The sequence below is a fragment of the Pezoporus flaviventris genome, unplaced genomic scaffold (assembly GCF_033815535.1).
Source record: "Pezoporus flaviventris isolate CSIRO_AGI_PZ_B2104156 unplaced genomic scaffold, CSIRO_AGI_Pfla_v1 ptg000025l, whole genome shotgun sequence".
NCBI lineage: Eukaryota > Metazoa > Chordata > Aves > Psittaciformes > Psittacidae > Pezoporus > Pezoporus flaviventris.
This window is the reverse complement of record NW_026892573.1, coordinates 17,541,382-17,561,296: the sequence shown is the minus strand read 5'-3', so window position 1 is coordinate 17,561,296 and position 19,915 is coordinate 17,541,382. Positions and strand designations below refer to the sequence as shown.

The 19,915-nt window shown below is 47.9% G+C and overlaps 1 protein-coding gene and 1 long non-coding RNA gene across 3 annotated transcripts; one reads left to right on the top strand and one right to left on the bottom strand.

Moving 5' to 3' along the window:
* Nucleotides 1-1,173: 1,173 nt before the first annotated feature.
* LOC133271518 (uncharacterized) lies at nt 1,174-2,521 on the bottom strand. 2 transcript variants are annotated; one of them, XR_009744174.1, is made up of 3 exons: nt 2,410-2,521; nt 2,170-2,245; nt 1,174-1,937 (listed from the first exon to the last, which is right to left on the bottom strand). It is a non-coding gene; the product is annotated as an uncharacterized LOC133271518 (long non-coding RNA). The 2 variants fall into 2 exon arrangements; XR_009744173.1 differs by having other exon boundaries at nt 1,174-2,245.
* An 8,008-nt stretch (nt 2,522-10,529) lies between these two features.
* On the top strand, nt 10,530-13,802 carry SAP18 (Sin3A associated protein 18). The gene is made up of 4 exons (XM_061457692.1): nt 10,530-10,680; nt 10,839-10,948; nt 12,484-12,606; nt 13,311-13,802. The coding sequence occupies exons 1-4, from the start codon at nt 10,609-10,611 to the stop codon at nt 13,465-13,467; spliced, it is 462 nt and encodes a 153-aa protein (XP_061313676.1). The 5' UTR covers nt 10,530-10,608; the 3' UTR covers nt 13,468-13,802.
* The last annotated feature ends 6,113 nt before the right edge of the window (nt 13,803-19,915 follow it).

Genomic DNA, 19,915 nt, shown 5'->3' with positions numbered 1-19,915 from the left:
CATAAATTGATGTATCAGCTGGTAGTTATTATGTCTTTGCATTCCTCAAGTACAAATAAAACAGTAGAGCATATTTTATCTTACTTCATATTGAACAAATCTATTCTAAGAGGTGCAGAAGAGCCATTTCTCCTGCTCTTCTATGCTATGAAGTTTTATAGAAATGAATCTAAATTATTCTTAGCTTTGTAACAGGGGTAAAAGATCATAAAGCTGACTGCAAAGTAGTGTCAGCCTAAGGTCTTTCTCCCCTTCCCCCCACTGCCTCAGTCCACTTCTTTTTAAATAGTGTCTTCCTTTTCTTCCTCTTTCTTCACTTGGAAGAATTTTCCCCCAGCAATTCTGGGAAACACTTACTTATCTTCTGGAGTGCTGCACTTTCTTAAATCGCTATTGAACACAAGGGGCACTGCTCACAGCAATCTGAAATGCAACAGTGTCATGCTATCACATAAAATGTCACCTTGCCCAGCTTGTCATGTATATGCACCACGTTTTGGACAGATATCATCTTGTGGCTCCAGCTGAAGCATTGCATGAGGATGCCCTCTATCTCCATCCCCTCTGGCCCACTCCTGTGCCAGCATGGCTACATGGGTGAACGCTTCCTCACCCACTCCAGGCAAGAGTAATGAGGTTATTGTCAACAATCTAAGCATGAATTCTTTGCTAACCTGTTCCATTATAGTAAGTCTGTGGAGAGCTCTTCATGACCAGCTCAGCCAAGAGAGCTGATGGGGAAGGAACAGCAAAGATAAGTGAAAGCAGTCTGTCTGCAGCATACACATCTGTTTGTGCCCTCATAGTTGCCTCCACTGCTCTGCAGCAAGACTCCATGGGTTTGCCACAAAATGTTCTTTAAATTTCCCCAGCATCTTTTGCTATGTGCAAAATGGAAAGGAATACAGCTGATAACGAGAGTCATCAGCACATACAAAAGTTGTTCTTTCTTGGTCAAAGGAATAGGCGTGCACAAATTTTCTATCAACTTTTCTTTCAAAGCTATTGTGACCTGGGGAGCTGAAGTGATTCTGCCTTACATTAGGCTTACAGCACATTCTGGTTTACTGGCACTATTCCCACCACTATCGTTAAGATTATGTCAGTGTTTCCACTAAGCACTGTGTCTCTGAGGAGCTTATGGTAACCAAGAATTAATTCTGGACTCAAACATCATATACTGTAAATTCCCAATGATGTACACTTAATTTCTTTAAAAAACATGGAGTTAATTGATATTGCAATACATACACATCAGGATTCAGAAAAGAATTTGGGCTTATACTGCACTATTCAAAATGTTGCAGGTAATATATAGCAGCCAGAATAGTTGGTCATAAGTTGCCACTCAGAAAACAAACAAACCAACCAACCAAAGAACAAAAAAGAAAAAGTTATGGAACTGTGTTTTCTGACCTGCATGTTGAGCCATGAAAGATATGTCAGTGACGTAACTGAGCTGCCTCGGAGTGCTGGCTTTGTGCTTGACAAGGCTCACCACCTGGAACTACTTATTTTGGAGAAAAGTTTCACTCAGTTCTTTATGATGATGCTTCTGGAGGCAGGACATGTAGCTTACACAACATCAACCTTTGTTATGAAGGATATGCACTGCTCTCCTAAACCCTCTCTGGGGCTCTATGATCCCCAGAACAATGCCAAACAAAACATGCCTCTTACTGCGGCTAACCAGAGAGGATTTATTTATCAACAGCTCTTGTCATTATTAAGAAATCAGTATGAAATGCCACAGACATGAGGAGATTCTTTGTGTTAAGATGCATCACTCCGGGGCAGAAAACAGAGAAGGAAATATCTGTTCTGGGTGTGCAGACTGCATCTTTATCCATCCATTGTTTTCAATAGGAACTGTGTATGCCACAGACTAGAAACTTTTAGAAGTGTATGGCAAGCTGAAGGGAAGCATAGCCAGGGAGCTGCGTATAAAGTACATGTAGTTTGGTATACTCAGTCAGATCTCTTGGAATTTTCTATTTCAGGAGAAAGACCTTGAGTCTTACAATATCATTCTTCTATGGGAAGGGAAAAGAACAGATATTTGGGGGAAGATATTAGAATAACCATCAACCTAATCTGTTAACACTTAGTCATGGAAATGTTCCCACAGAAGCATGAGAAGGACTGTGTCTTTCCAACAGAGACACTCACTCCTTTCAGAGAGTTTAGTGTTGTGTTCAAGAATGGGATCACATTAATCCAGGAAGCAGCCTGGGAAGGGATTTGTCTGCACAGGAAACATGGAAGACAATACTAAGGACATCTCTTCCAGACAATGATGCTGCGAGGGGACATGCTGGCTTTTCCACACAGGGTGTTTGGAGGATAGTGCTGTTGCCCTCAGGAGCTGGAGGTCAGGTAGCCTCCCTGTTCCCAGGGCACACTACTTACCTCAATAGGTGCCAGCAACACCTGCTGCCAGCAACACTGGGAAAAGCACCAGTGACGAAAGTAACCTTAATACTGGGTTTCCCACTGCTGTTTCCAGTAGTGAGCTGCCCCAGTGAAGGAAAACCAGGAACATAGATACAAGGACACAAAGACAGGGGCCCCTGCTGCTGACGTGACTGCAGTGAATCAGGCTGACCAACTTCTGATGTTGGTTGTCCTCTCCATAAAACACATCTCATACACAATTTTTAAGATTTCCACTTATTGAAATCATAACCCATTTATTCCTCCGTTACAGCACACAAACATTTCTGTACTGAGGTAATTTCATACAAACAGTAGGGGGGAAATCAAGAATCTATGGCAGAGTATTACCCAAGTTATAAAAGCAGTTTATTACTCTATTGTGTGTCTAAAATTTCTGGAATATTGTAGCAGATATATTTTACAGAGAAATGACCACACTTTTTAATGAAATCCAGGTTCAGATTCTGGCAACATTTCTTCCTTAATTTTATCTTTTGTAACTGAGTCTACTACCCCACCAGGAGAAATCAACAGAATATTTAGTACATCTCACCATCACACCTTCATGTGTATTTGCATAGAGAAGAAAATAACTCCACATGACAGACCAGGACTTACTTTTTCTTTACTTGAAACCAAATTCTGTTGTCTGCTGATGATTACATGTCCCAGTTTGTTCTTGTCTCTTCCAGGTGAAATTCAAGCAGTCATTACAATTTCTGCTGGACCTCTCTTGTGTAATGCATACTCCCTTGTTGATTTAGATTGGGAGCAGTGCTGCACTGGGTTCCTGCTCTCCAGCTGCCTCCTTACACTGCTTAGAGTCACATCCTGCACCCCTCACTGGTGCACACCACAAGGAACAGCACTCTAAGGAAAAAAAAAAAAAAAAGAGTCCCAGTTCCTGTGTCGAGGCCTGTTGCAGAGTACAGAAGCACTGTGGACATCTTTCTGAATCCCTTGCACACCCAGCTGCATCAGTTACAATTCAGCTGACCAGTATTAGTTTGCCTGTGCCAGCTATGGATAAATCACAGGTCTTTAAAAAGATTTTAGTTCAGTCAAATCTGTTTGCTTTATGAGACCCTTCTGACACAAAAGTAAGTATGTGGATGCTGCTGGTTTTCATACAAACCACTGTAGGTATTTAAAAGAAACAAAAAATAAGCCATTTGAGTGATTACGCTCATCTGCCGAATACATTACTCCTGGGAACATTTTTTCTGAAACTGAAAAAAAAGCATCCTAAGGATGCTCTTTCAGGAAACACCTGATGTGGAATTGTTCCATCTGAATGGCACAATTATAACACTTGGCAACATCACAAGTATCTTTAAACAAGGTCATACACTGGCAAGTATGAGGCAGCCTACTTACAAGGCACACCAGTGGCTCTGCCTTGCACACGCTGCCTGTGTCCCTGAAGCATGCCCAATGCTTCACAGACTGACCGGTGCTCCTGTCACATTAGCAGTTAAATAACTTTGCAGTACTGTATAACACTAAATCATCTTCAACGTGTTTTTATTAACTTGTTGTCCTTCTGGTGACTTTAAGAGAAGAAAGAATAAAACACAGAAGCAACCTATACACAAGTGTACATTACCTCCACGCATCTAAGTCTTGGTGTTCCTGAATTAGGGTGCTACTGTGGGGTCCCCACATGTTCTACACATACAGCAACAGAATCCTTCTGTACATCATAGATGAAGAGCCCTGCTAGTCTTTACCACACTGACTCATTTGCCTGCTGGTTCATGCAAGTTGAATAGGATCACAGAAGGCCAACGGTTACAATGCATTTTGTAAGCCCGAATCATCTGACTTCAAAACAGGACAGTGAACAAGAACTGCAGCTTCAATGAAAAGAGTGTAAGTTTCTGGCAGTGCTAAAGGCTTCTTGAAATCCACAGTAACATTGGTATGAAAAACAGGAAATTAAAACACTGTCATGAAATCTACTGCACAGACCAACCAGAACATGAAACATATCTGTGATGGGAGTATGACACAAAGTGTAGAAAATATCAGCAATTTTATTTGCAAAGAAAACATGACAGTGCTGTCCCATCACCAATTAAAGCCAGTTTGGAGTAGAAGCTCCATTGAATTTGAGACTTTGCTTACTCAGCTTTCACACATCTCACTGTAAAGATGTGTGAAAGATGATTGTGCTGTTGCCAGCACTGGGTAGTTTAATATTCCACAATCAAGATAAAGCCCAAATCCTCTCAAACAACATTTAGGGGATACATACACAAGCATGAAGAATTAAGGAGCAATATATAGCCCCCGTTAAGAAGAACTCACAAATGCACCTGATAAGCCAGAAGCTTTCTGGGCTGCAAGCGCACACTGCTGGCTCATGTTAAGTTTCTCATTGACCAACATCCCCAGGTCCTTCTCCACAGGGCTGCTCTGAATCCCTTCTCTGCCCAACCTGTAGCTGTGCCTGGGATTGCTCCTACCCACATGTAGGACCTTGCACTTGGCACGGTTAAACTTCATCAGGCTGGCATCAGCCCACCTCACAAGTGTGTCAAGGTCCCTCTGGATGGCATTCCTTCCCTCCAGCCTATCAACCGAATCACACAGCTTGGTGTCATCAGCAAACTTGCTGAGGGCGCACTCAATCCCACTGTCCATGTTACCAACAAAGATGTTGAACAAGATCGGTCCCAACACAGATCCCTGATGGACACCACTTGTTTCTGATCTCCAGCTGGACACTGAGCCACTGGCCACAACTCTTTTGTGTGCGGACATCCAGCCAGTTCTTTATCAACCAAGTGGTCCATCTATTAAATTTCTCTCTTTCCACTTTAGAGACAAGGATGTTGTGTGGGACAGCGTTGAATGCTTTGCACAAGTCAGGTCTTGTTTCACATCTTTGTTGGTGACATGGACAGTGGGATTGAGTGCGCCCTCAGCAAGTTTGCTGATGACACCAAGCTGTGTGGTTCGGTTGATACCCTGGAGGGAAGGAATGCCATCCAGAGGGACCTTGACACGCTTGTGAGGTGGGCTGATGCCAGCCTCGTGAAGTTTAACCATGCCAAGTGCAAGGTCCTACACCTGGGTCAGATCAATCCCAGGCGCAGCTACAGGTTGGGCAGAGAAGAGATTCAGAGCAGCCCTGTGGAGAAGGACTTGGGGATGTTGGTCAATGAGAAAATGAACATGAGCTGGCAGTGTGCGCTTGCAGCCCAGAAAGCCAACCGTATCCTGGGCTGCATCAAAAGGAGCATGACCAGGTCGAAGGAGGTGATCCTGCCCCTCTACTCTGCTCTTGTGAGACCTCACGTGGAGTATTGTGTGCAGTTCTGGTGTCCTCAACATAAAAAGGACATGGAACTGTTGGAACAAGTCCAGAGAAGGGCCACGAGGATAATCATAGGACTGGAGCACCTCCCGTATGAAGATAGGCTGAGAAAGTTGGGGCTGTTCAGCCTGGAGGAGAGAAGGCTGCATGGAGACTTCATAGCAGCCTTCCAGTATCTGAAGGGGGGCTATAGGGATGCTGGGGATGGACTCTTCATTAGGAACTGTAGTGATAGGACAAGGGGTAATGGGTTAAAACTTAAAGAGGGGAAGTTTAGCTTGGATATAAGGAAGAAGTTCTTTATTGTGAGGGTGGTGAGGCACTGGAATGGGCTGCCCATGGAAGTTGTGAATGCTCCATCCCTGTCAGTGTTCAAGGCCAGGTTGGACAGAGCCTTGGTTGACATGGTTTAGTGTGAGGTGTCCCTGCCCATGGCAGGGGTGGTTGAACTAGAAGATCTTAAGGTCTTTTCCAACCCTAACTATTCTATGATTCTATGACTTGGGCAGCGTGGTCAGAGCACTTGCCAGTGAAGACTGAGGCAAAGAAGTCATTCAGAACCTCAGCCTTCTTCAAATCCAGGGTAGCCAGTTCTCCCAATAGCTTCCAGAGAGGGCCCACATTATCCCTAGTCTGTCTTTTGCTAGTAACGTATCTACAGAAGCCCTCCTGTTATCTTTCACATCCCTTGCCAGATTCAATTCTAACTGGGCCTTAGCTTTCCTGACCTGGTCCCTAGCTTCCCGGACAACATCCCTGTATTCTTCCCAGGCCGCGTGTCCTCGTTTCCACTTTTTATAAGCTTCTTTGTTCCCTCTGTGTTTTCTCAGCAGCTCCTTATCCACCTATCAAGGCTTCCTGGCCCTCCTGCTGCATTTCCTTCTAGTCGGGATGCAACACTCCTGAGTCTGGAGCAGGTGATCCTTGAACATCAACCAGCAGTGTTGGGGCCCCCTTCCCTCCAGGGTTTTATCCCATGGAACCTTACTAAGCAGGTTCCTGAAGAGGCCAAAATCCGCTCTCATGACGTCCAGGGCAGTGAGCTTGCTGTGTGCCCTTCTCACTGTCCTAAGGATCTCAAACATCTCATGATTGCTACAGCCAAAGTTGCCCTGGAGCATCACATTTCCAACCAGCCCATCCGTTGGTGAGCACGAGGTCAAGCATGGCACCTCTCCTTGTCAGCTCCCCTATTACTTGCAAGAGGAAGTTGTCTTCCACACAATTGAGGAATCTCCTGGATTGCTTATGCAGGCTGTACCATCCCTCCAACAAATATCAGGATGGTTGATGTACCCCATGAGGGCAAGTGCCTGCGAGCATAAGGCTGCTCCTGCCCATACAGCACTTCATCCACAGAGTCCTCCTGATTGGGTGGCTTGTAACAGATCCCCACAGTAATGTCCCCCATCACTGTTCTCCCTTTGACCCTGACCCACCAATTCTGTTGACTCATCACCTGTCCCCAGACAGAGTTCCATACTCTCCAGCCTATCACTGACACAAATAGCTACTCTCCCTCCCTGTCTGCCTGGCTTGTATTTTCTAAAGAGCCTGTAACCTTCTATTCCAACACTCCAGTCATAGGAGCCATCCCACCATGTTTTTGTGATACCTATTACATCATAACCCTGTAGACGTGCACACATCTCTAATTCCTCTTGTTTATTCCCCATACTATGGGCATTTGTATAGAGGCATCTGAGCTGAGCTCCAAATGAAGCTGGCTCATTGGCTGGAGCAGCTGAAATAGCTCTGCATCACTCAAAGCATTTATTACAGGTGCTAGCAACTGACTGGGAGGGTTGGTATGGATCAATGCCTCCTCCCCACAACACATCTATTTTAAAGCTGCCTTGACCAGCCTGGCAAGCCTCCTACCAAAACAACAGCTTCACCACCTCCAGGAGACCTGGCCTCCCAAATTCAGTCCCATGTTGTAAATAACCAAACCTGACTATGGCACTACCGTTCTAACCATTTATTAACCTGGCAAAACTGCCTGGCCTTTTTCAAGTCTTCCCCTTTGCCCTGGAGGATCAATTAAAAAAACTATATGAGCCCCAGAGCCCTTAACCACCTTTCCCAGGTCTCTGTAGTTCTCCTTAACAATTCCCAAGCTACTGCTATCTGTATCACTAGCACCCACATAGACCACAAAAAGCAGGTAATAGCGGGACTTACTAGGCCAGGCAGCCTCTCAGCAACATCCCTGATCTGAGACCCTGATAGGCAACACACCTCCCTCAAGACTGGGTCAGGCTGACAGATAGGTGCCTCTGTGCCTTTCAAAGTAGGCCCTTACTACTATGACCAGCTGCTTCTTCCTGGAAGCACCCGTAGTGATCCCCTTTACTGGTGCATCAGCAGGATGTTCATTTGGTGCAGCATGCATCCTCGTTAGCCCCCTGCAGAACTCCGAAGAGGTTCTGAGTGGAGACGCCAGATTTTGGAGGAAACACCTTGCTTGTAACTGTCCTCTTCCTCCTTTTTTGTTTTGCTGTGTTTGTTACTAGCTCCCAGCTTCTTGGGTTAATGCCCTCCTTTTCTGTACATGCTATGGTGGACGCTTACGGCCCCTGCACAGTTTGGGCCTGGAGCAAGCATTCCTGCTTCCTCTCAGCTTCCCTGAAATCTCGCAGCCTATTGACAGCGTCCCGCAGCTCAGCCCCGGCTGCAGGAGGACCTCCACCAGAGAGCACCGAGTGCAGCCCTGCCCATTGCGCACCCTCCCCTCACCAGACCAGTGCAGGCACTCTCTGCACCCCGAGCTCTGCACTGCAGCCTCCCCTCTCATCGGCTCTGTCTGGTGCCGACGTTGCCACCGCCGGGGCAGCCAGAGCAGAGCGTCCGGACCGGGCCCTGGTCATGAGGCAAGGGCCCACCAGCCCGCTCGCGCTGCCGGCGCCAGCTGTCCCGCCACGCCCTAACTGACGTGACACGCCCCGTTTGCCCGCCCTGCTCGCCGCGATCCTGTTCCCTCGCTCCCTGGGGCGGGTTTTTACCCGCTCGGGGCGGGGCCGTCCCTCCTGGCACCGCCCCCTGCGAGTCCCCGCTCGCCTCAGCGGAGGTGCCGGCTCCTGGGCAAGGTCCAGCGAGAGCTTGAGGTTGCATCTGTGGCTCTCGCCGCTTTGAATTGAGGCTCCTGGATGCTGAGCTTCCCCCCGCTCCGGTCCGGCGTTGAAGGCGTCCTGAGCTATAAGGTGGGGATGCGGTGGGAGAGCTGAAAGCGTTCAGTTGTGAGAGACAGCCCAGGGGATTCTGTCAGTGTATCAACACCTGATGGGGGAGGAGTGGTGATCCCAAAGGAAGATTCTAACCACAGTGGTGCCCAGCGACGGAACCAAAGGCAATGTCAGGGCCAGACTAAAGGGGGCTTGGAACAACCTGGTGTAGTGGAAGGTGGTCCCTGCTTGTCGCAGGGGGTTGGAACTAGTTGAGCTTTAAGGTTCCTTCCAACCCAAACCATTCAAAGTCTGTGATCCTGTGAATGGGCACATACTGAGGTATGAGAAATTTAAAATATAATAAAAATAAACCTTTTTTTTTATTTTTTTTTTCTGTGATGGTGCCTGAGCAGGTGCAGCCTGGAGGTCTCAATCTTTGCACATACTCACAACCCACCCAGACCTGGCCCTGAGCAACCAGCACTTGCTAATCCTGCCATTAACAGGGGGTTGTGCTGGGCAGTTCTCTCCAGAGCTCCCTTTGCAATTCTGTGAGTCTCTGATATTTTGCTATTTTGCACCTGCAAACACATACATTTGTCTATTGTTGTACAGGGAAAAAAAAAAAATTCTTGAGAAATAAATTTACAGCATTTGAGGAAATAATACAAGTGTAAATTCTATGAAAACAAATTAACAACTCTCCTCCTCTTCTGAGTAACAGGCAACTCCCAACATTTAAAAGAAGTTGAAATACACATCCCCTTCCTACTTATTTTTTAAGACACAACTACCGGCTTGGATTTAACCTAATACAAAATTCTGTTACTGGAAAAACAAGACCATAAGTGGAAAGTATATACATTTGAATTTTCCTCAATGTAATATTAAAGGAAGCTAAATTCTAAATATGATTTACCCCTAATTTATTTTAATCTACTGCTAGTTATAGTGGTTGATTGCATTTACCTACATTAGGCATGTTTAATCTGCCTCCATACAGAAAGTGGTTTGTTTTTTTTTTTTCAAGAGGCAGCAATCAGTGGCTTATATTATTATTATAAATATAGTACTATAATATTACAGTATTATGACCCAGGGTGTAACACTGAGCAGAACGAGGAGAGAAGGCTCAGGCAGTACATCCTGACCCCTGCCAACTGCAGATGCAGAGTGCAAATCCCGCTCAGATAAGCGACTCTATCCCAGGTGTTCACAAGCTTCAGCAGCAGTACATGAAGCTGTGTCAGGCACCTGCTCCCCACTGTGCCGCGACAGCTGCAGACCCAGCACAGCCTCGGCTGGAACGGGGTCCCCGAGCCCGCCTGGGGCAGCCCGTGCCCGCACAGCACGGGCAGATCTTCCGTCTCACAGGCTGCGCTCAGTAGCGATGCGCTGCCTGCTGCAGGGCCGAGCACCAGTACCCTGAGAGCCACAACCGCTACGCGGCCAGGAAGGCGAGGGACACGCTGGACAGTTCCGACCACCTTCCCCTCAGACGCCGGGGAAGCCCACACAGCTACAACCCACAGCGCCGGCTCAAGTCCACGACCGTGCCCCGCTCCAGCCAAACCCTCACCAGCCACGCCCCTCGCGGCTCTCTCCGTCTTCCCTCTCGCGAGAGCTGAGGCGCGTAACAGGACAGCCGGGACCTTTCAGCGGGTGCTTGCGCGGCTGGGTAAGATGGCGGTGGAGTCTCGCGTCACGCAGGAGGAGATCAAGAAGGAGCCGGAGAAACCGATCGACCGGGAGAAGGTGTCGGGCGGCGGGTGCTGTGTGGCTTTGGGTCCGGGACGGGGCGCGGGGGACGGGGACCGGGAAGGGGGAAGGTGTGCGGCGGTGCTGTGATGCTTCGTGTGGGGAGCGGCGTTTGGTGCTGGCGAGCCGCTGCTCACCCGCGTCTCGCCCCGCAGACGTGCCCGCTGCTGCTTCGCGTCTTTACCACCAACAACGGGCGGCACCACCGCATGGACGAGTTCTCTCGCGGCAACGTGCCCTCTAGCGAGCTGCAGATCTACACCTGGTGAGTGTGCGGTGGGGCCTACTCCCGGCCTGGGAAGAGCGGAGCCCTGCTTGGGGGCGCGCTCCGGAGAGCTGCCCGGAGTGGGTGAGCACCTGGTCCGGCGCTCCGCTGCCGAGAGGTGATGAGTGGTGTTTGAAGCAGAAGGTGCGGGGGAGCTGTCGCAGGGGCCGTTGTACGAGGTGCTGGTTGCCCACACCGAAACTCGGTGCGGTAAGGTTGCCGGTTATCGAGGCATGTAACCAGAGGCTGATGCATGGTGTATCTTCTGTTATCACAAGGAATCTGTTCAATACCAGGGGTTCTCCTTTAGCTAATACTGACATTTTGTTCTAATAACGCCGTTTTTTCAGCAGTAGCTGTCCCAGGATGCTTGGCCTGTTGTGCAAATGGTGTGTAGGTTTAAGGCAGAGCCTCTTGAGAGTGGAAGAGTGTGGGGTTTTTTTGTGTGGTCAGGTAGGAGTGCTTTAACTGCTACCTGCTAAGAGAGCTGCTTTTTCTTATTTTCAGATTCAGTTTGGAGAGCTATTTTAGTCTGCGTTGCAAGCACATTAGTTTTTGTTTGTAGTAATATAAAAAAAGCTTTTGAAAGTGAATTATGCTACTTCTATCATCTTTTTCCTTCATGGTGTGTGCTAAAGTTATAGTTGTATATCTTATGGTTGAACAAATCCACTTTGGGGGCTAGCAAAGCATGCAGTTCTAGCTTTTTTGATGGGATTCGTGGACTGTTCAGGCTATTGATGATGTTTGAGCTGTTCACAGAAGTCAGAATGGGCATTGTCTGTCAACACAGTGTTCCTTGGTCACTTGAAGCTTGGCGTCAATGTACCGTCTGTATGATTAGTTGCAATGATTGAGCCCTTTTGTTCTTGGAAGTTTAGAAATGAGCTTCAGTCCTGCTCTGGTCGAAGGCTGGGGAAAGGAGTGCTGCCTCTTGGAGCAGAAATGGAAATCTTGATGAAATGGAAAACTTAATTTTTTTTTCCTTTCTTACATGTCCTTTAATATTTAAGAAAATATTTTAACATAGATGTCAGTTTAAGCGAGGAAACTTAGACTCTTCATTGTATAAATGCATTAAAAAAAATTGTAGGCCATTCACTGTTTGAATGGCAGCTCTTCTGAGAGACTTGGAAAAGCAGATGTTGAAATGTATATGAAGATTAAGAGATTTGTCTTGATCTTGTAGTAAATCGGAAGCTAATGAGAAGCTACATTTGCAGTGGACTGTGCTTCCAGTGCACAATAAGTGGTGAATTCTGCCAGGTGTTACAATCAATATCTAGAGCAGCTTCTTGGTACTTGTTGGTTAGATCACAAATGTGTTGTGTGCAGTGGAGCTGTGAAATCAACACCCCCCCGGTAGCCAGAATGTAAGATCTTGCTCACCTTTGTGTGCCAACAGAAAGTATGCAAAGAAATGTGTGGTTAAGTCATAGCCATATATTGATTCCATCCTGAATGGGTTTTGGGAATTTTTTTATTGCTCTTGCTTTTGAGAACATGAACCTCTTTCACTTGTTTGTTTAATGTAGGATGGATGCAACCCTCAAAGAGCTGACCAGCTTAGTGAAAGAAGTGTACCCAGAAGCACGGAAGAAGGGCACTCACTTCAATTTTGCAATTGTTTTTACGGATCTCAAGAGGCCTGGGTATAGGTAAATGGCATTTTTTTCTCGGGTTAATAGGAGACTTCAGGCACCAGAGCAGTATATTATTTTTCATTAACACAGATTTGAAAGTTCAGGGCCCACATATCAGATTTCTGAAGTTCCTGACAACAAACTGTGTGATGACTGCTGCTAACTCTGCATTTTAATTGGTGACCATTGTTGTTAATGTGCTCTCAAAGCAGTGTGTGCTTGAGGCTTTGTTTACTGTTGGCAACCACCAGAACACTGACCTCCACCTGGAGATGAAGCTGTTGCTGTTAATAGGAGACCTGGTGGGTCTGGCATCTGAGAATGCATTTCAGTTTCAGCAGTGATCTTGTTGCAGATACTGATCTTCCAAGATGGTATGAGCTAACCTTTGTCAGCTACCACTGGATAGATCCTGTTCTGTAATCTGTGGGGTCATCTTCTGTGTCTGGGTGGAAGGGGGTGTGGGGTTCTCTCTAGTATTTAACTTGGTAACAGTAGAAGGTACCCTCACCTCTCTGTTCCATCAAAAAGAGGACTTGGTGTAGCTCTTCCTGATCATCTTGGACTGGAGAGAAAAGCCCCAGCATTGAGTGTATGTCACTAAATACAGCGCAGAGAATGGCCTGGGGAGGTGATTGTGAGCCGATACAGTTCCTGTTTTGCATATCTGGAGAGATTTGCCTCTGCTCATTAACTTGCCTTTCCTCTCCTGCATGCAGGGTAAAGGAGATTGGCAGCACAATGTCGGGCAGGAAAGGCACAGATGATTCCATGACATTGCAGTCTCAGAAATTCCAGATAGGAGACTACCTGGATATAGCAATTACTCCTCCGAATCGTGCACCACCCCCATCAAGCCGCATGAGACCGTATTAAGCCACTGTTTCTCTGTATGGCCACATCTTCTGTCTATTCCTACTTGCTGTTCTAAAGCAGGCTTTTTTTTTTTTTCTGCTTTTGTTGCTAAGCAGGAACACCTGAAGACAAAGCAAAGCATCAGAAATGAAAGTTAACTTTTAAACCTTAACTTTTAGTTTGATCAGAAGAAACACTTCTCTTTAGCAGTGCCATCATCCTATCCCCAAGTGTTATAGTTTGAACATGAAGTTAGTGTGTCCAGTGTTTCAAGATTTCCATGAAATATGACCAGAAGAATTACAGGTGTTCTGTAGTTGTCTTTTTTTGAATAAAGATGGATGCTGTTGATCTTTGATGGTGTGGTGGTGTTTGGTTTTGTTTTTGTTAATGTGCAAGTCAGCTTTTAAGCAGAAGTTGAAAGGTGGGCTAGAGCCTTTATCTGGTAACTCCTGGGCTCGAGGAGTGGAGGGAGGTGGCCTAATGGGGATTCCGTGTAGAATATTTCTTAAACTACTTCTAGCTGGAGTTTGGAGGATGAGCATTTGAGCAGTGTGGTCAAAGGCAGTGCTGCTCTCCTTGCTGATGCAGCTATGCTGACAGAGGAAAGTCAGAGATGAGCTGTGTACAGCTTCGTGTCCTGCAGGAATGCAAGGGGAGCCAAGGCAGACCCCTGTGGCTTGCAGGGGTTGCTCCAGCTTGTGCCGAGATGATAGTCCATGGATCAGGAGTGATCTGGGTGACACCAGTGTATCCCAGGATGCTGAGGAGCTGGTGGCCTTAGCAGAGGAAGATATGGTTCAGCACACTTACTCATCAGCCTTGAGTACTGGGGAACTAGTGGTACCTTTAGAGCTGGAAAGTATAAAGGTGTTGTCCTGGGTTCAGCAGTAGCAGTCATGTTTTTCCTCCTTGGTAGCTGGTGCAGTGCAGTGTTTTGACTTTCGGCTCAGGAACAGAGCTGATAGAGATGTTTTGGTTTGGCCAAGGACTTTGTGAGCCTCATGCTCTGCCAGGGAGGAGGGGAAGCCGGGAGGAAGCAGAGACAGGACACCTGACCCAAACTGACCAAAGAGGTATTCCATACCACAGCACGTCATGCCCAGGATGTAACTGGGAGTTAGCCGGAAGGGCTGGGAGACGGCAGGGTTGGAGGAGGTATCGGTCAGAGCTTGGTCGGGCTTGGGGGGCGAGTTATTGGTCGGCTGGTGCTGAGGTGTTGTATTCTCTTCCCTTGTTATTTCCTTTATCATTATTATCATTGGTGGTAGCAGTAGTGATTTGTGTTATACCTTAGTTACTAAACTGTTCTTATCTCAACCCGTGGGAGTTGCATTCTTTTGATTCTCCTCTCCGTCCCTCCGAGAGCAGGGGGGAGGGCAAGAAAGGGGGGGGAAGTGAGCGAACGAATTACCTGACTGGGTTTAAACCACGACAGTTCTTTTTGGCGCCCAACGTGGGGCACGAAGGGTTGAGATAACGGCAGATCTGACCGGATTAATAGTCATTCATCACAATGCTGATTTATTGGGTATCAGAGTTGTTCTTGTTGATCTCACAGCTTCAGACCGTTGTAACTTACTTAGAGCCGGTATTTGCTGTGTTAGTGTTTATCAAGTGTGGGGCCTGGGCTAAGGTTCTTGTCTCACTGTGCTTTATGGCAATGGCTTGTAATACGGGTGGCCTCCAGCAGCAGGGAGGGACGGACGTGGCCGTGGACTTGTACCTGGCCGTCCGGCTGCTCTTCACCGTCCTGGCCCTCACCCTACTCTCCATCTTCGTGAGGCTGCGGGGAACTGAGGGGGAGCGGCCCCGGGAGCCGGCGGCTGCTGAAGCGGCCCGGGAGAGCGGCCCCGGGGACCAAGCGGCGGCGGGAGCGGGGCCGGAGGCCGCCAGGGGACGGCTGCCGGTGGAGGAGGCCGGGGCGGTCGAGGAGCAGAAGGAAGCGGCTGCCGAGCAGCAGGATAAGGCGGCGGAGGAGCCGAGCCCCGCGGCAGAGCCGAGCCCCGCGGCCGAGCCGAGCCCCGCGACGGCCGAGAGCATTCCCCGGCAGCCACCCGCCGAGCCCCAGGAGGATGCAGGAGACCACGCAGCATTTCCCAGCAAGGCAGAGGAGGAAGAGCTGGACTCAGGAAAAGAGAAGCCGGTGGTGGGAGAGCCGGCAAGCACAGCAGCTACACCAGCCCCAGTGACAAGCACAGCAGCGTCGTTTGAGAGTTCTGAAGGCTCTGAATGGCCTTTGGGTACCCTTGGGACCTGCCTGCTGATTGTGATGGGGATCAGCATGTTGGCACACACACAGGCTGTGTGCTACCCACCACCATTTTGTCTGATCTCAAAAGTTAAGCAGAGTCAGGTTTGGGTCTTGTCTGGGGTTAGACAACAATATAGGGGGACCAAGAGATTTTCCCCAAGGCTGGAGAGTCATGAGTGGCAGGGTGTGTGGGACAGTATGGGCAAGTATCTAGTCCACTGGGCCCCTCCAGTGCTTTGGAAGCATCGGAGATGGAAGGCAGCTGTATGGAGTCCCCAGCAACAAGCTGCAGAAACTGCTGAAGGGGACAGTGAATTATTTTAAGGCTGGTGGGCCCATGGCACTTCAGGCCATCAGAGCAGAGATGCAACACAGAGATGGACTCATGATCGAGGGGTGGACTTAACAATGGACACTATTGCCCTAGTTATTCACGAGTGTGAACACTGCACACAGTCTCTCCTGCTCTGGAAGACTGTTACAAGAGATGGAGCCTGCCATCATGGACCAGATGGACTCGGCAGCGTTATAGGGACTGGTCCATGCACTAAGATAAGAGTGATGGTATATTGAAAATGTGGGATCTGAGCATGACGTGAATGGTATGGAATAAGGGGTGGATAATGTCCTGGGTTCAGCAGTAGCAGTCATGTTTCTCCTCCTTGGTAGCTGGTGCAGTGCAGTGTTTTGACTTTCGGCTCAGGAACAGAGCTGATAGAGATGTTTTGGTTTGGCCAAGGACTTTGTGAGCCTCATGCTCTGCCAGGGAGGAGGGGAAGCCGGGAGGAAGCAGAGACAGGACACCTGACCCAAACTGACCAAAGAGGTATTCCATACCACAGCACGTCATGCCCAGGATGTAACTGGAAGTTAGCCGGAAGGGCTGGGAGACGGCAGGGTTGGAGGAGGTATCGGTCAGAGCTTGGTCGGGCTTGGGGGGCGAGTTATTGGTCGGCTGGTGCTGAGGTGTTGTATTCTCTTCCCTTGTTATTTCCTTTATCATTATTATCATTGGTGGTAGCAGCAGTGATTTGTGTTATACCTTAGTTACTAAACTGTTCTTATCTCAACCCGTGGGAGTTGCATTCTTTTGATTCTCCTCTCCGTCCCTCCGAGAGCAGGGGGGAGGGCAAGAAAGGGGGGGGAAGTGAGCGAACGAGTTACCTGACTGGGTTTAAACCACGACAGGTGTCTTTGAAGGTCTTGCTTTTCCTAGAATAGTGGTCTCCAAACTTTTTTTTTTTTTTAAATCACATACCCCTATTGGCATAAAATTTCTGAATGTGCACCCCCAAGCTTATTTATAAATTAATACTGTACTGATAAGTACATTAAAAACTACACCAAAATAGGCGTAGAAGGGTGAAATACTGCTTGTGTGTACCACTTCGTCTTGTCTTGCGCACCCCACTTTGGAGACATCTGTCTCAGAAGATGGGAATAGCTGCAGAGGCCTGGCCAGAAGATATCTGGTGATTTTGGGTGGAGGACTAAGGAACAGACAACTATTTCTTATTGAAGACACAGTGCCAAATGCTCTGCCCTGAGGTGCTCTTGCCTGCAGTTCAGATGAACTGTGAGGAGGTGAGGCAGGTCTGTGCTCTGGCAGTGCATGTAGGAGTTCTGACTTTGACCACCAGGTTGTTCCTTGCCAAGCAAACCCTTAGGGTGGAGGCAGCTGCTCGCATACCTGGATATCCTGGGCTGTTGACTACAAGCAGTATGTTGTCAGCATACACCAACCAAGAAAACAACACCCAGTTTTGACATCCAGAACTGCTTTCCAGCAAGTACTGTAGCCTTTTTCCGTTGGTTATCTTCTATGTATCTAATGAATACGTATAATTTTTAACCCTACACTGGCAGTCTGAGCTGGGTACATCTTGCTGCTTAGCCCTCAATGAGGTGGCTTTTCACAAACACTTTAAGCTTGTATTGAGCACCAGTTGCTCAATTTACGTAGGGACAAAGCCAAGGAGCTGTGAGGTGTCAAGGTTCAAGGCTGTTCTGTGATGAAAAGTACTGATGAAGCTGGATGGTGCTGGGAGAGTTCAGCAGCTTCTAGAATCTAAGACTGGACAAAGGGAAGGCCAAGGTGTCTTGCTTGTCCATGGGGAATCTGGAATGCCTGGTGCCTTCTTGAGGAGCAGGAGAAGGAAGGGATAACCCATCTCCCAGTAAATCAGTGCAACATGGGAAGGTAGGGCTGTGGCTTCCCATAGCTCGGTGCTTGTCAGTTTCTTCTGCTGCTGCAGGGGGACATCTTGGAGAGGTGCAGGTACCCCATGGTGCACAGCAGGCTTCAGCTGTACCTGGGTTGTGAGCCTAGTTGATCAATGGCATCTGGCCAGTCCAGAGAGAGCCAGGCACTTGGTTTCTGCAAGTTCTGCCCATGTGCTCAGGGAAAGGTGAGAGCAAGAGTAGAAGCCATAGCTGCTCCTTAGGGCTTTCACCTTCTTCACCTAAGGCCTTAGCAGAGCAGAGGCTGATTGAGGTTTCTTGTTTGCTGAGGACAAGGTATCTGTGCAGAGTAGCCTGAGGGATTTTAGGTTCAGTTCTGCCCGTGGTTCATCCTCTTCTGTCCCCCTTCTCTGGTTTCTCAGTTAATGAGTTGAGATTTCAGCCTTCATGAATGACCCTTAGTTGTAGAATTGCCTGCATCTGAGACACTTTCTCCCAAGATGGAAGAGGTTGAAAAATGCTCCCCACCCTTTCTGAAAGAGAGCTCAAGAAAAGACAATATAGATGCTGCTTTTTAAAGGACTGAGCAGTGGTGGAACTGGTCTAGTGTGGCCAGAAGTGGGATGGGTGGGATGTTTTGCCAGGGTTCAGGCAGACACCTCTGGTGTGAGGGGGCACTCTCCACAGCACTGCTGCTGTGAGGAGCCCACATGTTATATCAGCTCAGTGACTCCTGTGTCATCAGGAGCAGATGTGGTCAGGCCTGGGCCTCCTGCAACCTGCTGCATCATGACCGTTGGCTTCTGGCACCTTACAGACCTGGGCAGACACAATGAAGACCACTGCTGTGCGGCTTGGTCACCACAGGGTATCATCTGTGCTGCAAAATGAGGTGAGCCCTGCAGCAACCAGCACGTGATAACTGCACAGCCTCTCCCCAAAGGCAAGGAGGTACACAGGACTATGGGCATTTCCTCATTTTTGGGTCCTGGTTTTTGCTTTAATTGCATTTAAGGATAATTCTCAGAAATAAATGTAGTCAATACATAAAGCAACAGCAGCAAGGAAGCCTGTGTCTATGCTCAGCTGCTCTGAGAGGTGGCTTGGCTTTATTTTCTGCTGGATTGGGAGACATAGCCTAGTGAGGGCTTGTTCCTGCTCCAACTGGGCAGGTCTTTACACACTTCAGAGGAAAAGAGGAACAGCTACTGGTTTTGTATTCAGTAGCCCATGAAGGAAAATCACCAGGAAATGAACATGCAGAGCTGCTTTCAGTAGCAAATACTGGAGCCTGACTACTTACGTTTGGAACTCATGCTATGGAACCTCAGCTAACCTCTTCCGCAGCTGCTTTGGGATAAACATCTCTCAAAAAAAAAAGATTTGCCCTCAACCACATCTGTTAAATTTTCAATTTAATATCTTGAAAAAAAGGTGTATAAAAAAATGCCCTTTTTTTTCCTTTTTCTCACACAAAGAACACCTCCTAACCATTACCTTGTTACACCTTCCATAAATATTGCAGCTGCTCTTAATTGTTATCCAGGCTTTCATTTAACAGGAGGAAGGGGGTTAAGATTCCTCTTTGATATGCTCAGGCCTTAAACAAAGGACTCTGTTTTCACAGTCCTTACAGGAGCAGCCGCTCCATTGGCAGCAGGACCCTTTATGAGTTCTCCTGCAGTGCTTTTTAGAAGTGCTGCCTGTGTCTCTGCTGAAGGAACTGATACCCGCTTAATTCCCTCCCTAGTTCAGCATTGAGGACAACTGGGACACACATGTTGCAGCACAGGTTACTGACATCAGACACCCTCCTTGCTCAGGCACTGTGTTCACCGAGTGGAGCAGTTGCGAAGGGTTAAATTTTGCTTTACAGCGCTGGTCAAAAGCAGAAATGGGCATGATGCAAGATGCAACAGGAAAGCATTAGGTATTATCAGCAAGTTCTCACTCTTGCAGTGGAAAGTATGGAAAAATTAGAAGGTCTCTGAAACCCAGAGCAAACAGATGACAACAGCTATGGCCGTGGTCAAA